We start from the raw sequence: 17797 nt of genomic DNA, 5'->3' as shown, positions 1-17797 counted from the left end.
TGTGCATAGTGTGTGTGGGTATGTGCACAGTGTGTGTGGGTATGTGCATAGTGTATGTGGGTATGTGCACAGTGTATGTGGGCATGTGCGTAGTGTGTGTAGGTATGTGCATAGTGTACACATGAGTGCCAGTGCCAGTGCTAGTGGCGGCCAGGGCATTGGATGCCCTGGGGGCTGGAGATACAGATGGTTGTGAACCATTTGATATGGGAGTTGGAAATTGAACTTAGGTCCTCTCTAGAGCACTATGTGCTATAAAATGCTGAGCCAGCTTTCCATCTGTGCCCCCCTCTCCCAAACCCCCAGTTATCCATTTAAATGTACTTTTTTATTACTTGTATTTTTTTCTAAAAAAGACAATTTTGATAGCTTGTGGGAGTTGTGGTTGTCATATTTGCCTGTGCTCTTCTCTGAAATGTCCGAGTTCCTATACATATTAGTGATTTTCTACTACTGTGATAAAACACCATGATAACGGTGACTTAGAGAAGGAAGGGCTGATTTGGCCTCACGGTCCTAGAGGGATAGCAGTCCGTGATGGCAGGCAGCAGGCAGCAGACAATGCAGCCAGGAGAGCAGAGGGCTCACATCTTAAACATCAAGCACAGGCAGAGACTGCCGAATGGGCATGGCCAGTGGCTTTTAAACATCAGAGCTCATCCCAGGGCATGCATGCTTCCTCCAGCTAACTACACCACCTAAAGCTGTCCAAACAGCACCACCAGCCAGGGACTAAGTATTCCAAATGCCCAAGCCTATAGAGGCTATTTCTCATTCAAACCATCACTACTGTTTGAACATCTCACTGTTCCTAATAAAAGAGTTTTATTGCTACTGTGCATTTAAATAATGCTCTTCCTCAAAACTCATTCATTTAGCCAACATTTACTTGAGCAGGCAGTTCTGTGAAGCCTTTTATTCCCTCCAGAAGGTTGACAGGCCTCTTGTCTGTTGTTCTCTAGTATATTCTATGCATCACAGTGGTGCACACACCATGAACTCAAACGTCTTATACTTATTTGTTTGCCAGCATGACGTCTCTTGAGAATGGAGGTTGACATGTTTTCCTATTTGTGTCCCAAGAGAAAACAATATATTAATGTATTGCTTTTTCCCATGCCAACCACTGTGGGAGTCTTAAGGATCTAAAGACAGTGAAGACTGGTTACCAGCTTTGGAGCAACTCAATATAGCTTATATGAGTGAATCGCTATGGGAAATAACGCTAATGTCCTATTAGAGTTCATGTGGGAGGACTGAGGACAAAGATTTGATGGGGGGAAACTGGGGCCCAAGAGCCCAGGGCTTGATTTTTAGGTACTTTTAAATTCATATGTCACAGGTTTTCAAAAATTATGCTGTGTTTGGTAGAGTACTAAAACATATGAGGTTAGCAGTATTTGGCATCAGGACATTATTAAAATAAAATAACTGATCTGTTTTTCTATTTGAAGTTATAGTTCAACTTTATAACTATAGCAATTTGCAGACCTGATTGACATTTCCCTGAAGGGCTGGGCCAGATAGCTCAGTTGTTAAAGTGCTTGCAGTATAAGCATTGAGGAATGGAGTTTGGTCCCCAACTTGCATGAAAAAGCCAGCTCTGGTGGCACAGATTCACAGTCCTAGCACTAGGGAGGCAGAGGCGGTTGAGTACCTAGCCAGCTTAGCCTACTCGGTGAGCCCTACCTCAGTGAGAGACCCTGCTTCAACTTAAGATGGACAGCCCCTGGAAACGGGTTGAGCATGCACCTTCATGCGCGCGCGCACACACACACACACACACACACACACACACACACACACACACACACACGCCCACAGCGCACTCACACAGGAACACACAGACATGGGAACTTACACAAAGTCACTGAAAATGAGACAAATTCAGAAGAACGACCTGCGCGTCATTACCACTTCTTGCCCGACTCGAGTATAATCTGACTTTGGTGTTTGTTGGTCATCTCTGGTGTACTGTGCCTCTTCAGAAGTGTCACTGGTTGCTTTCCTGTTCAGAATCATTCTTAGGGTGCTCTCCTGAATGCTAAGGTATTTGTGTCAAAAATCGTTCTTTCACTTGTTCTAAGAATGGCCAATGTGTTTATCGAGAGCGAGTGTGGCCGAAAACTAGAGGAAAGGATATTTTAGTTCTTTGAGTCTGTGTGTCCTCAGGGCTGGCTTGGCAGCTGGCCTTCTCGGGAACAAGGGACCTTCAGTTCTGGGGGCAGAGCCAGCGGAGTTTGACTTGGCAAGCCTGGGTGAGTCTTGTTGCGGCTTCTCCGTTTCAGAATGCCTCAAGCTGAGTCTACGCTCTCGGTCAAGCATTTGATAAAGTCAGATGATTTGCTTCTTGTCTAAAGACTCACAAGACCCGCCCTTAGTGAATTGTTTTTGTGGTTAGCCAATGTTAGTGGTTTTTCAAATCTGCACTTTTAGAGACTTCATAAAATAGCAACTGTGAAAACTCCAAGTTTACAAAACATGAAATATTGACTAAATTGCGTACTCTTCTTTGAGATTTATGTGTGTGTGCGCACATGCATGTGCATGTGCTCTGTGTGTGTGTGTGTGTGTGTGTGTTTGTATTCATATGTGTGCAGGTGCACACAAGTGGAGTGTCATTCATCAGGTGCTGTCATCATTTCTTTGAGACAGGGTTTCTCCGTCACCCAAAACATATCAAGCAGGCTAAATGTGCTGGCTGATGAGCCCCAGGAATCCACCTCTCTCTGTCTCCCCAGTACTGTGATTATAAGCATATCTGGGAGGCAGTGGAGAGGAGAAGCCATAATCAGAATATAGTGTATGAAAATTTTCTTTTCAATAACAAAAGAAAGATCATGAATAGAAAAAAACTTCAAAGTCTCACCCAAACCATTCTAAAACAGCACCACCACTAGCAGCCAAAAAACAAACACAAGAACCCCAAGCCTGCATATAGCATTGTATCTGGCATTTTTAATGTGGATCCTGATGCTCAGATGCAGGTCTTCATGTCTACAAGGTGAGCACTTGACCAGCTGAGCGGCTTCCTTGGGTCTTTGGATTTTTTTAAAATCAGCTTGATAAGGCCTTTTATTTTATTTTTTATTTTTGTTAGCTGGTGATGATTCCTAAATGTGCCAAAGTCTATTTGAGTTCCAGGAGAGCCAGGGCTACACAGAGAAACCCTGTCTTGAAAAGTCAAATCAACCAACCAACCAACTAACCAAAGAAAGAAAGAAGGAAAGAAAAATTAAGGGGAATAAAATCACTCAGAAAAAAAAAGACCCAGGGACTTAGTTTGTTTGTTTATTTATTTATTTTGTTTTTTCAAGACAGGGTTTCTCTGTTTAGTCCTTGCTATCCTGGAACTTGCTTTGTAGACCGGCTGGCCTTGAATTCAGAGATCAGCTTACCTCTGCCTCACTGCCTGGCCCAGGGGCTTAGTTTTTTTTTTTTTTTTTAATAATGTATTTATTTTTATTTTATGTACATTGGTGTTTTGCTTGCATGTATGTCTGTGTGAGGGTGTCAGGTGCCCTGGAACTGGAGTTACAGACAGTTGTGAGCTGCCATGCGGGTGCTGGGAAGTAAACCCAGGTTCTCTGGAAGAGCAGTCGGTGCTCTTAGCCGCTGAGCCATCTCTCCAGCCCCCAGGGACTTAGTTTTAAAGACATATCCAAGAAACCTGACATGGAAAAGATGGCTAGGTGAGGTGGAGGTAGGGAGTCCGACAGCCTGCCTCTGGCTGTTGGTGTGTTTTGTTTTTGAGAGTTCTTTTCTGGGTAGGTCCAGAAATACAATTTGTATGCCATGGCTCCCCTCCCCATTCCCCCTCCTGGCCTCCCCTCCCCCTCCTGCCCCAAGCCCCCACCTGCAAGCTTGCAGAAGAGGCTCGAGTCTCTAGCTGTGGGTCAGTGTTTTCCAGTCACGTTTACTCCAACTTGTCTGTACTTCAGAAGCTTTAAGAAGTTATCGACACCCCGGTTCCACTACCGGAAGTTCTGATGCAATTGGCCCCAATTGGGATCTGGGTATTGGCTTTTGAACGTTTCTGTGTGACCCCTAATGTGTGAACTTGTGGCCACTTAAAGAGAAACTCTCTCCGATGGTACGTGGAATGATGCCCAAGTGAAATGATCCAAGTTTAGCACTTTCTCTCTTGGGAATTTGTAAAGCATATTCCTATATAAAAGATTTGATTGACGTTGAATAACGAAGCAATTTGTTTAACCCACCATTTTCCAAAGTACAGTTTCCCTCCTGATTAACATGAGGCAGAGCTACTCTTCTGGAACATTCTAAGGCAGCTTTCCTGATCCACATCTCGGTGGAACAAAATGATCTCTTGGGATCAGAATAATTGGCTATGGTTTGTAGAACTGTTTTTGTGCTGTTTCCTGAGAGTCTGGGAAATCAAAGTGGCTTTTCAAATAGTGACATTTTCATACAATATGAACAGGAATATCTTATCCAAGCTTTCTCCCAGAGCAGCCTGAGACCAGTCTTCCTTACCAGGACTCACAAACCTCCCACTGACAATCCTTTAATGACACTTACTTTGCAAATGGACTCCTAGTGTTTGTGTTAAGGGAGGTATTTGTTGTGTTTGTGGATGACCCTTAGTGATGACTTGGTTGCTGAGCTATGAGGCTGCACCTTAATGGGAAATCTCCAAAGCAATTATTGTAGATCTTCTGGGCATGCCAGAACCTGCAGTTCTTTTAACAAAGGCTCAAAAGGGTCAGCCACTTAGAACTTGGCACAAGGATACCTTCCTCTAAAGCAAAGTAAACATAGGTCGGTAGATGTTGGATGTGATTATAAAACATATCTGTTCACGTTAAACATACCAGAGACCTGCTAGCTCTACTATGGCATTACGATTTTTGTCAAGGTTTGTTTAGTAAATAACTTTTTACTTGACAGGGTAACAGCTCCTTACCACATATATATTTTTTCTCCTGAGTTTCCAAAATGTGGAAACAAAAATGTGTTTTGTGATGTTTTTGATGTTTGTTTATTGCTTGTTTTTGAGACAATTTAGCTCTGGCTGTCCTGGAACTAGCTCTGTAGACCAGGCTGGCCTCGAACTCACAGATATCCTCTCGCCTCTGCTTCAAGAGGGCTGAGATGAAAAGCTCATGCTGCTACACTTGGCTAGAATGTTCTTCTGATTCTCTACTGCTTCTTGGTGGTCTTTGGGGTCTGTCCAAGGACTTCATGGAGCTTTCGTAAACTGTTGATTTTGGTGCTTAGCATTGGAGAAGAATCCAGTGAGGTTTGGGAACATCTGACTTCTCCCGTCCAGCCTGCTTAGTCTGTCCTGAACGGCTGTGCTGTGTTTTCTGGAGCTTGGGCAGCCATGAAAAGTAGATTCTTACCAGGTTTTTCTTCTTAATAAAATGGCAGTTGAACACCACCTACAGAATCTGAGGCCAGAAAGGGCTTTGTGACCCCTTAAATGCACAGGGAGGTGAGTTCTATCTCTCTCTCTCTTAAATCATAAAAAAAAAAAAATCATATGACAGTGATTTGTGTTGTGAAATTTGGTTCAGACTATTTTTTTTGTATTGTTCCTACTTTTGTGGCTCCAGATTACTGATACCTTCTGTAGTGGGGCCAGTGCCAAACTTTTGTGTTCTCTCTGTGTCTAGCAGCCTCAGCTGATAAGATGGGATGGGAGAGGACTGCAACCACTTACCTTTATGACAGTTTCCCGTTCTTTTTATTTTTAAGGAAAAGCTGTGGGCTGGTGAGATGGCTCAGTGGCAAAGAATTTATTGTGCAAGGATGAGGACCAGAGTTACGATTCCCAGAACCCGTGTGTGTGTGTGTGTGTGTGTTGTGTTTATAACCCCAGTACTGAGGGAGCAGGAGTGGAGGGTGGAGATGGGTGGATTCCAGAGCAGTCAGTCAGCATCGGCAAATCTAGGTTTAGCGATAGATGCTGCCCCAGAAAATAAGTTGTGGGGCTGGCGAGTAGGCTCAGTGGTTAAGAGCGTTTGTAGTTCTTGCAGAGGACCTGGGTTTGATTCCCAGCACTCACGCACATGGTGGTTCACATCCATCCATAATCCCAGTTCCACGATACCCAATGCTCTCTTCTGACCTCTGTGGGCGTCAGGCACACACACGCACAGAAATACTTGCAAGCAAAACACTCATAAAATAGAACAAATCAATCACTAAAAAATTAGTTGTAGGGAGCTGGAGTGATGGCCCAGCAGTTAACAGCACTTGCCGAGGACCCGGGTTCAATTCCCAGCTTCCTCGTGCTCACAGCCATCCATAACTCCAGTTCTAGAGACCCAAAAGCCCTCTTCTGACTTCTGAGGGCACCGGGCATGCATGGTGTGCACACACATGCAGGCAAAATATTCCTACACATAAAAATTAAATAAAAATTAACAATAAAATAAGTTAGAGAGCAATAATGAGAGACCCCCAAAACTGATATCCGGCCACCAAACATGTACACACACGTATACACACACACTGCACACACACACAGACACACACACACACACACACACACACACACATACAGAGATGCACACATGCATGGAAAAATTGTATGTTTTTTTTTTTTTTTTTTTTTTTTTTTTTTTTTTTTTTTTTTTTTGGTTTTTTTCGAGACAGGGTTTTCTCTGTGTAGCTTTGCGCCTTTCCTGGAGCTTACTGGTAGCCCAGGCTGGCTCGAATCTCACAAAAGATCCACCTGCCTCTGCTCCCAAGTGCTGGGATTAAAGGCGTCCGCCACACGCCCGGCGAAAATTGTATTGTTAAGTGGGTGTCGGTCAAAAGTTGATCAGAGACGTAGAGCAAAGCTCCGTGTCTGTCTTCCTGGTGCTATAGTTAGCTCTGTTCAGGTTCTGTCTTGCTGATTTTCTGTGACCTTTGCAGCCATGAATTAGAACCAAGTTCCATGCATTTCTGTTTCTTTAGATGAGTCAAGTGATTTGTCTGAAGTAGGATGTTAAGTCTGAAAAGTAGGAGAAGACCCTATTTCACCTTTTACTTCGGTAAAGGTCAGACACAGCTTTGGACCCCCCGCCCCCATAAGGCCGTTTGTCTTTGCTCTTTGGGGGGCAGCTTCGTTGTCTCCACAAAATTATTTCTATCTTGTTGGTCTGAAAGATACAAGCAGCCCACTCTGTCTTTCTCTGCAGTTCTCACTCAGATGCAATCAACTCGATCAGAGGTTGAAAGTTCTCAGAGGTAATATGGTATTGAAGCCTCATGTGAGGTAGACGCAACAGTGTCTAGTTCTCGGGGATTATATAATACAGGGTCATATCATACACTATAGACCCAGCAGTGTCTGCTTCTCAAGGCTAGGGCGGTACCGTCTGGTATGTGCTGCTGAACACTGGAAATCTGTGAAGTCCAAGTTGAGATAGATCGCAGTTGGATCAAAGGGGTGGGCCCGTGAGGTGGCTCCGGGCGTGAAGGCATTTGCTGCTAAACCTGGTGACCTGTTAGATCCCTGGAGACCCACGTGGTGAAAGGAGAGCACCAGCTCTTGAAAGTTGTCCTCTGACTTCCATGTGTGCACTATGGCACGTGTGCACACCCGTGCAAGAGATACACTCACATGTGAACACACCGAATTAAAAATGCTTTTTTTTTGAAAGAAGGGAAAATATAACTACCTTGTAATATATTTGCTTCTATTTTGTGACTGTCACTATATTTCTATTGGATAGTAATAATATAGGGTATATTATGCTGTTTTGAGAAATTATATATATATCTTTGAAAGATCAGTGGTTTCCAGCAACTAGAGGGGTTCAAAAATTTGAGTGAACTCTTAGTGCACTCATGATTTATTCATTCGTTTGCTCAACAACATGTTTAACATAGCTGTGTGTGTAACTCTGCACACTATTCTCTGGGCATACAGACAAAGGACATTCTTTCTGTTTTTAGGAAGCTCACAGTTTTGTGACTGAGAAGTGCTTAGAGAAGTTCTTTTTTTTTTTTTTTTTTTTTTTTTTTTGGTTTTTCAAGACAGGGTTTCTCTGTGTAGCTTTGCGCCTTTCCTGGAACTCACTTGGTAGCCCAGGCTGGCCTTGAACTCACAGAGATCCACCTGGCTCTGCCTCCCGAGTGCTGGGATTAAAGGTGTGCGCCACCAACGCCCGGCTAGAGTTGTTCTTAGAGGACCCTTGAGATCATGTCCAACCTACTCCTTTCCAAATATTTCCACAGTTCCTAACTACGTAATATACAGAGCCTTTGCAGAGAATCATGGGCTCAAAGCACGCGTAGACGAGAGGCATCTGTTAGTGTTTGTTCGTCCGTTTGCCAGTGGCCCCTTTTATCCTTTAGTGGAGTCCCCACACTGGATGCCTTGTCTCCATTCTTCACTTGGAACAACGTTGTCCCCAGACATGCTTTCTTAGGACTCAGTGTCTAACCTCATTGACCTTACACGGTTGCTTCACTCTGAGTGGTTTCTTAAATTCTTAGGTTACAAGAGGTGGTGTGTTGGCCAACTAGCTTTACAGAGTGTTTGCCCATGCTTGTGTGAGTGCAGTTATTTACAACAGATCTAGGCTTTCAAGATTTCGACTATTTTACAATCAACTCTTAGGAGCCTATATAAGACATGTCTGGGACCGGAGAGAATCAGGCCCTTTTGTCTACTTACCTAATTGTGGATAGTGAGGCTAGTCTCCTTTAGTGTAATATTATTATTGTTATTGTTATTATTATTATTATTATTATTATTTTCTGCTTTCCTGCAAACTAAATACTGAAAAGAAAACCGCAGGTTAAAACAGTCTCAGCTGTTCGTTGTATTCAGATGTCATTCATCTGGTTCATTTTGTTTGTTTGTTTTGTTTTGTTTAACAAATCTGTATTGATGCTCCCAAGATCAGTGTGGACTTTGATAATCACCCAGTAGCAGCTCTGTGGCTCAAGTGACTATTTAGCCAGAGGTCACTTGTAGAAAGAATTGCCAGGATGGGTGAAGTGTAGATGATGCTGAAGCGCGAGGCAGAGCTAACTTTGTGTTTGGATGTATCTCCTCCAAGGTTGGCAGTGACACTAGTCTTCTTTTTTGAAGGCTAGAGACACATGACTGTTTTCAGCGGCAGACAGGGGGCCCAGCAGTTAGAAATTTGGGGGTCTTTAGGTTTTATCTTACCTCCTGAGTAAAGAGCAGCTTTGTGCTCACCAGGTTAGCAGAGTAAAGATGTGGTCAGACTATCATGACAGAGACGGCTTAGGGCTGGAGTTTTTCTAGGTAGCCAGGGGTGTGTGCGTTTCCCCCTCCTTTGTGAGGTAAAACAACACGTCCTCTTATTTCCCTCAGTAAATATTTGGTTCAATGAATGTGAATAAGAATAAATGAACACATGCATTAACAAATGAATGAGGAAACAAACCAGGAGTTAAGCAAAAGGCTGGGGCCTGTAACTGCAAGAGTTGAAGTACTTCTGCATCTTCTCACCTTGACTGAGCGCCTCAGACTTCTCTAAAGCACACCTGTTTTAGCACATGTGACGAAGGAAGAGAAAACTACCTGGAACATCGCTGCTTTTGGTTGTGTCAATCACTAATCATTGTTAGAGGAGACAGAAGACAATGGCCATAAACAGGCAGCAAGGATTTGAAATTGACACAAAGAAAATTGTTCTTGCTACTGAGAAACGAGGCTTTAGGCTACTTGAGTTAACAACAGGAATCTTAAAAGATTATAGATCATTTTCTTGATGAGCTCCCAAGCTTCTTTGTTTAATTCAAGCAGGTAATTAGAGACATTTATTTATTATCTATTTTGTACCAGTTGCCAAGGTGACACTGATGAACAATAAACGTATAGATCCAGGCCGGGCGGCAGGGGCACACGCCTTGAATCCCAGCACTCGGGAGGCAGAGCCAGGCAGATCTCTGTGAGTTCGAGGCCAGTCTGGTCTACAGAGAGAGATCCAGGACAGGCACCAAAACTACACAGAAAAAAAAAACCCTGTCTCGAAAAACCAAACCAAACCAAACCAAACCAAACCAAACCAAACCAACCAACCAACCAACCAACCAAACAAACAAACCAAAAATTCAATACTATTATAGATACAGATGCTGAGAATCAAAAGTCAAAATGAGCAGTCCAGGACAGAATTTTATGTTGTAATTACATCCAAGTGTAAGGTATGGAAGTCTAGAAACCAGATCTAGCCCAAGGGTAGGGTTGGAGACCTCCCTGAGAGCCATGATCTTTGAGCTGAGGTCAGAAGGTATCCGGAGACACCCGAAGTAGAGGAAGAAGAGGCACAGACAGCAGCAAAGGCAGAGAGAGGTTCTGGGGAGGCCACCCGTGGCCAGATGTGAACTGCCCAGAGAAGGCAGCTGTGGCTGGGCACACCGTGAGTGGACCAGGAGGAAGGAAGCTGAGATGCAGGTGAGTCCATCCACCAAGGGGCTACAGTCCTGTTGAGGATTTCAACTTTACCCTGAGGACAGTTAGGCAGTCAGGTGGGAGATGTGCTTTTAAGAAACACCCCAGCTTCAGAGAAGAAAACCGGTAAGAATGGCTGGAAATGGTCACTGTCACGTGATTGGAAGGCGCAAGCTACGCAAGAGGGAAAAACAGGACACAAGTGGAAATGAGGGATGAGGGATGAGGGATGGATGGGAGGTGGGAGGTGTATTTTTTTTAACCTAGGATGCCAGAAGGCTAGATAATTATTGCTAGTGATTTTGGTGTAGGAGAAAGATTCAAGATTCCCTCCCTCCCTTCCTCCCTCCCTCCTCCCTCCCTCTGTTTAAGCTGAAGCTATCCTTGAACTCACTGTGCTCATTCTGTAGCTAAGGATGACCTTGAATTTCAGGTGTTCCCTGCCATGCACAACTTTATTAAGTGCTTGGGATCCGATCCAGGGCTCGTGCATTTCAGGCAAGAATTCTACCAACAGTGTTATATCCCCAGCCTGGAGGATTTTTTTTTTTCTTACATAGTGAATTTGAGGCACCTAAATGGAAAGATGGTTATGTTATTTACAAAAATTTTTTAGGCAGAGTTGTTGTTGTTGTTTTTTTGAGACAAGATCTTACTGTTTTGTCTAAGCGGGCCACAAACTCACAGAAAACCTTCAGCCTCAGCTCCCAGGTACTGGGATTACAGGCCCATGCCACGGCACCTGACTGCTGTACTGTTTTGGAGTTCCTAGATGTTGTGCTAGAGCGATGGATTGAGGGCCACTGCGTAGACGTAATTTCTGTAGATGACTTTGAGTAGGATTGGTGTCCCCTCCACCTACAGTATCAGCACCAGCTGAGAGCTTTAGAAATGCAGGGCCTCAGGCCCTGTCTCAGAAACTCCACGTGGCCTATCTGCCTGTTTTTGAGGAGCCACCCAGGTAATACTGATGCACGTTTAAAGTCTGGACAGAGGGTCTGCAGTGACAAGAACTGGGGCCTGGACTGGCATTGCTGAGGTCTCCCTTCAGAGGATAACTTTGCAAGGGGGGTTGGGGATTAATGGTAGAGAGTAAAATGAACACTTGGGGATCCTGAGAAGAGAGTATTTAAAGGAGAGGGTGACTTCTTGGTGAGATGATGCTTACAGAATGTTCTGTGGATTTTGAGGAAGCAAGTAAATCCAGAGACACGAGGCAGATGAGTGGTTGCCAAGGGCCTGGGAGAGGAGGAGTGATTGCGGACGGATAGTTTCTTTTGGGTGTGGTAAGAACGTTCTGGACTGAATGGCAAGGGGATTGTACTATGCTCACACTAGAAACCACTGGAAAGATAAAGACAGTATTTAGTGATCTTATTTTTAAGAGATCAAGTGGTAGCTGAAGGACCATATGGAACCAAGCAAGTTTTGGATGCCTGGCTCTTTTTAAAAGATGATGGAGACCTGAAAATATTTAAATTTTGTTGGCAAGGAGGGTGATATGGAAAGAAAAGAGAGAATCCAAAGCCCTGAGTAATGGACTTCGGAGCAGGAAGGGACTTTTGAGCAGAGCCCGGGTGCTTTCCAAACTCCCGAAGTCTTTTTTTGTTTTATAACACAGCTAAAAGTCATTCTTGGCATGGGCTTTTCCAACTCCGGTCTGCGGGTCTCACTAGGCACCTGTTCTATTTGCAAACAGCTCTTACTGTTTCACTGTTCTGAGGGGTTGATGAGTATCCACGGGGCAGCTTGGTTTCATTAATGGGAAGTAACATTGCTCCTGTGGGGTCAGACCTTTCAACGTCTTCAGTGAACGTTAAAATCTCCTTCGAGTCAATCTCACCTCTAGAAGGACCCAGTGTGGCCACCTCTCCAGCCCTCCAAGGATTTTTCCATCAATTACTTAGCATTCATTTTTCTTGGTTTTCTAATTCATTTCCTATTTATCTATCTGATTTCTAGTTTAAAGACCACCCCCACCCCACCACCCCGTGTCTTGCTTCATTTTGGAGAAAGGAAACCTTTAAAGAGAGTTGACGGGACATGGTAGATGTATGTGTCCTACCTTCACTGGCGCGCGCGCGCGTGTGTGTGTGTGTGTGTGTGTGTGTGTGTGTGTATGTGTGTATGTATGTGTGTATGTATGTGTGTTGTGTGTGTGTGTGTGTGTATGTATGTGTGTATGTATGTGTGTTGTGTGTGTATGTGTGTGTGTGTGTGTGTATGTATGTGTGTATGTGTGTGTGTGTGTATGTATGTGTGTATGTATGTGTGTATGTGTATGTGTGTGTATGTGTGTGTGTGTGTGTGTGTGTGTGTGTTCACTTTGGCCATCACTTCCCTGTTTACTGTCCTTCAACGGTGTCTGAGCCAGATGCCCCTAATCAGCCCCTCCTCTCTTGAACAGTCTGGCGACAGGACTTGGGATCCTGTTCTGTTAGCTAGCAGTCATGAGACTGCACTAATGCATCTAAGCCACTTAGCTGGCACAGTAGGCTCTCAAGGCTTGACATCTGTCCCGGGCTGGGGGATAGACTTGATATTTGCTTTCCTTGTTCTCTTTCAGTTTGAAAACCTTTTTTTTTTTTTTTTTTTTTTTTTTTTTTTTTTTTTTTTTTTTTTTTTTTTTTTTTTTTTTTTTAGCCTGCAATGATAGCATTGTGTACCAACCCTGTGCATGGCATGGTAACTTTCTTCTCACCAAGTCACCAGAGCTTGCTTGCCAGTCATCTGTAGTAGGTGGGGCCGTGAAAGGACAAGAGATGTCATGAGAATCTCAACACTCTCTTGCAGACGTTCAGGCAGCCTGGGCCAGGCGTCTCCTCCAGTACCTCATGTTTATGTCCTCGTTCCAGTGTGTCTAGGGGTAGAGATAGTCTTGGGGTATAAGGACCTCCAAGTCTCTCTTTCTTTCTCTGCATGTGTGAGTTACTGCTTGTGTGTGAGCATGTGTGTGGAGGCCAGAGGACAGCCATGGGTGTCCTTCCCCAGGGACTAGTCACTTTTTTTTGAGACAGAGACTCTCACTGGCCTGAGATGCGGGAGGCGGGGCTAGCTGGTTAGCAGTCCCCGAGGACTCCAGCTCTCCTGGTGCCCATTTCTGTCTCCCTAGTGCTGGGATAAAAGTACACCACCATACCACACCAGGCTTTAAAAAAAAATGGGTTCTAGGAGGCCAGTCCAGGTCCTCAAATTCACAAGGCAAGCACCTTCTCACCTGGGCTGTCTCCCCAGCCCTTCGTCTTATTTTATTTTATATTTTAGAACTTGAAACACTCAAAGCAGCAGCTCTAAGCCTAGATTTACCAGAGAGAATTCAGAGTCAGTGAATCTGGTTGAGAACAACATTGTGTTTTTGTTTTCACTCTCCTAGTTGCTGAGGTTAGATTCAGTTGCAAATGTTGGAAGGTAGAGTAGAGCCAATGGTGTGGCTGTCGCAGTAACAACCACAGATAGACATGTCATTGTCAATTACTGCTGTATCTTAGGATATTATCTATACTTACACAAATCTGAGCATGGTGGGGGCGGCCAGGGAGCTTATTGGTGCCAGGCAAGCACACTCACATTGCCACACCCCCTCACCCATTAGAAAGCACTCATCAAGGTATTACAAATTATGTTTTTATATTTTGGTTAACTTTGTTTAAATTTAACTGAGTCCCCTTCCTGGTAATCCTGTACTTACCTTACATACCAAATAGTACTACATGGAAGAATGAGTTTGTAGACATTCTCCGATCACTGGTCAAGGGGTTGCTAAGATGCTAGCTTCAGAATAAAACCCTCTTATTCTAAAGAGACGGGTGTGTGCAAAGGAATCTACATTCCTCTAAAGCAGTAGGCCACCTCAGATCTCAGACCTTTTCGAGGTGGCTGGAAAGGGAACTGTTTTGTTTGGACCAGTGAATGTAGGTGGCGTTTAAAAACAACACGAACAGAATCAAGAAAGCCCCCGTGGAAGTCTGGTTAGGCCTTCCTGTTCGCACGGGCTAACACAGAAGTGTGAGGGCTTAAGAGACATTTCTGTTCAGCTGTGGTAAGTCACTGTTTTCACGTTATGCTATTGGATACTGAAGCCTCAGGGTAAACATTTGCTTTTTAACTCACAGCTTGGATGCCACAGGGTCAAGCTCCCTTGGATAGTTGGTGATATAACGCTTGGCTTTATATTAATTATGTGTGAAAGGCAGGGTTCTCCTGGCACCCTCCCGGGATGCTGCCCTTGAGCCAACCTTGTCTGGGACATCTGTGCCAGGCACAGTTCCTGACAGCCCTTTTCTTGGGTCAGCAGTGGGGCCCAGTGGAGAGACTGAGAAACTCAGGGTCAAGTTTCGTGCTGTGGACACCTTGGAAGTTCCAGGACCAGTTCTTGCTTAGCTGACCTGAACTTGATACTTTAGTTTTAGGTTGCCTGAAACAGACCCGTTAAGCTGCTCTACAAAACAGCCTGGAGCCCTCAATTTTCAGTACAATAGGTTTAAGTATTATTTTTAATTTGAAACATTGTTTTGGTCTGAACAGATGGCTCAGTGGCTAAGAACCTACATTGTTCTTGTAGAATACTCAAATTCAGTTCCCAGCACTCGCCTCAGGTAGCTCACAACTGCCTATAATGTCAGCATTAGAGGATGCACTATAGAGAACTCTCAAAAAGACTGGGGAACCACCAGGCAGTGGTGGTGCACACCTTTAATCCCAGCACTCGGGAGGCAGAGGCAGGTGGATCTCTGTGAGTTTGAGGCAAGCCTGGTCTACAGAGTGAGTTCCTTTTCAGGCACACAACACACACACACACACACACACACACACACACACACACACACACACACACACACATCACAATAAATATTAAATAAATAATTTTGGCTTGGTTCCTAGTCTTTTGTTTTTTGAGGCAAGGTTTCTATATAGCCCTGACTGTCCTGGAACTCACTCTGTAGATCAGGCTTGCCTCAAACTCACAGAGATCCACCTGCCTCTGCCTCCCGAGTGCTGGGATTAAAGGTGTGCACCACCACTGCCTGGTGGTTCCCCAGTCTTTTTGAGAGTTCTCTATAGTGCATTTAGAGCTCTTATTGATTCTAGTAAACTGAGTGAATTGTTAGGAAGATCATTTTCTTTCTTCTTTGCAGTGGAGGGATGGCATATATGTATTTAAATAACTAGTAGGTTCTGTTGGACCGCATATGTTGGCCCAGAGCTTTGTACCTTTTTAAAAAGGATTGGATTCACTGGTTTCTGACAGGAGGTTATTCCCCCGCCGGAATGCTTATATAGTCATGCCTGCTTCACTTGATGAAACAGCCCAATTTGTCATTATTAAGAGTAGTCATGACCCAGGTGTCCTGAGACACACCTGTAGCAGTAATCTTAAAAAGTTCTTATTAATAAAATCAAACCTGAGGCCAGTTATTGGGGTCAATGCTGGTAGATCAGAGAGACAGAACAAGCCACAGCTATCACCTCGCTGGATCTCATCTGTTTGTCTCCTCAGACTGGAGGCTCTGAGTCCTCATCCGGAATGGTCTCAGCTGAATTACTGCTCAAAAGCTGAATGCTTAACCAGCACATGCTTAACCAGCAAATGCTTAACCAGGCAAAATGCTTCTAGCTTCTTGCTCACGCTTATATATCTTCTGCTTTCTACACATCCTGGGATTAAAGGCTGGCTTTCTGGATTAAAGCGTGTCACATGCTTGGCTATTTCCAATGTGGCCTTGAACTCACAGAGATCCAGAGGGATTTCTATCTCTGGAATGCTAGGATTAAAGGTGTGAGTGCCACCATTTTCTAGCCTTTGTATCTAGTGGCTGTCTGTTCTCTGACCCCAGATAAATTTATTAGAATACACAATATTTTGGGGAACACAATACCACCACACACACCCTGTGATCTCAGTTCTCGGGAAACAGAAACAGGAGGATGGCTACAAGTTTGAGGCCAGCCTGGTCTATGCAGTAGTTCCTGGCCAGCTTGGAGTATATAACAAGATTGTGTTACTTTCCACTCCCCCCAAAGTAATAGTGGCTGTAATATTGAAGTGCTTCCACTATGCCAGGCACTAGACAGAGGACCTCACGTGATTTTTGTGACATCTGATAGCCAATCCTGTGGGTGATAGCTACTGTCGTTATCTTCATTTCCTCTACAGGGGTACCAAACTTCCAGTAGGTCAAGGAACTCATTCGAGCCTATACCCTTGGCACACAGGGTGGAAATATGAATGAAGGCTCGGGCTCTTGATCTGCTGCCAAGTCCAGCCCGCACGCCCACCTGACTTAGTATTTATTATTTGAGAATCTGGATGCGTGTTTCTAATGCCGTTTATTTGTGTTTGTAGGGATGCATCCTTTGGAAATTGCACTTACAACCTCACCATCCTTGACTGTTTACAAGGAATCCGAAAGGTAATGCTATCCCTCTTTCGCCGAAGCTGGGAAAGGAGTAATTGTCCACACCCTTGCCTGTTGGAAGGATCTAGAGTCAGTAAGCAGAAGGCCATTCACTTCCTGAACAATTGATTTGTAAAATACAGTCAGCCCTCAGTTTCTGTGCTTTTTTTTTTTTTTAGTTAAAAGATTTATTTATTTTTTTATTCTTTGAAAAATTCGTGCATGTATATAATGTACGTTTGTCATTGTTATAGCCCGTTAATCTCTTTCTCCCCCTACCTCACCCCTGCTTTGGTTCTTTATTCACAAATCCAGCCAACCTCCAGATTGAAAATATGTGGACGTGGAGCACCCACTTGTGTGTTGACGGGGACAGGAAAGTGGAGGGCAGTGGGGGAGGGGTGGAAGAGAGAGACTACCTTTTCTCATTTAAGCCATTTGTACCCTGAGACAAATGGACTCTCCGGCTGCTGCTGTGACCGTGGCATGGCTCCATCGCCCATTTGTCTTATTTTCAAGCTAGCTCTTAGTGGGAGGGGCGTGAGGTTATCTAAGCCATGCTGTCAGTGGTTGGCAGTGCGCCAGACCGAACTGAATCATCAAGTCTGGGGGTGGGACCCTGTGGCCTGTGTTTGAACAATACCTCCGGGTGACTGATGCACTGCAAAGTTAGTTAATTAAGCATGGTTATTTAATTATTTAGGGATCTAATGGAAAAGTTAAGCAAGGTTGGGCACAGGTTTAATTTGCAGCCCGAGAAGCTGTACAGGCTGTACTATGAATTCTGTAGAGGGCTCAGAGGACACAGCGACATGGTGAACGGACAGCTGGACTTTGCCAGTCAGAAATGCGGCTTTCCGTGACCTGTTCAGTTATGAATTTCGAAGCAGTATTTTGGCTCAAGTTTTTGTTTTCTGATGTAACATAAAATGGACTCTCACTGTTTTGAGAGAATCAGTGTAAATATGCCATCTAGTCAATGTGTCTGTTTATGAATTTACTACTTCGTTCT

General features: G+C 44.3%; 1 protein-coding gene across 3 annotated transcripts in view; it reads left to right on the top strand.

Moving 5' to 3' along the window:
* Cdc14a (cell division cycle 14A) overlaps window positions 1-17797 on the top strand; it is a 175361-nt gene that overhangs the window by 68992 nt on the left and 88572 nt on the right. For all 3 annotated transcript variants that reach the window (XM_028890148.2, XM_037207038.1, XM_028890146.2), the window contains exon 6: window positions 16734-16800. In XM_028890148.2, coding sequence (XP_028745981.1) covers window positions 16734-16800 — 67 coding nt within the window. The remainder of the gene's footprint in view (window positions 1-16733; window positions 16801-17797) is intronic.

The sequence above is a fragment of the Peromyscus leucopus genome, chromosome 6 (assembly GCF_004664715.2).
Source record: "Peromyscus leucopus breed LL Stock chromosome 6, UCI_PerLeu_2.1, whole genome shotgun sequence".
In the NCBI taxonomy this organism is placed as follows: Eukaryota; Metazoa; Chordata; class Mammalia; order Rodentia; family Cricetidae; genus Peromyscus; species Peromyscus leucopus.
Note: the sequence above shows the minus strand (reverse complement) of the source record. Positions and strands in the feature narration are given on the sequence as shown.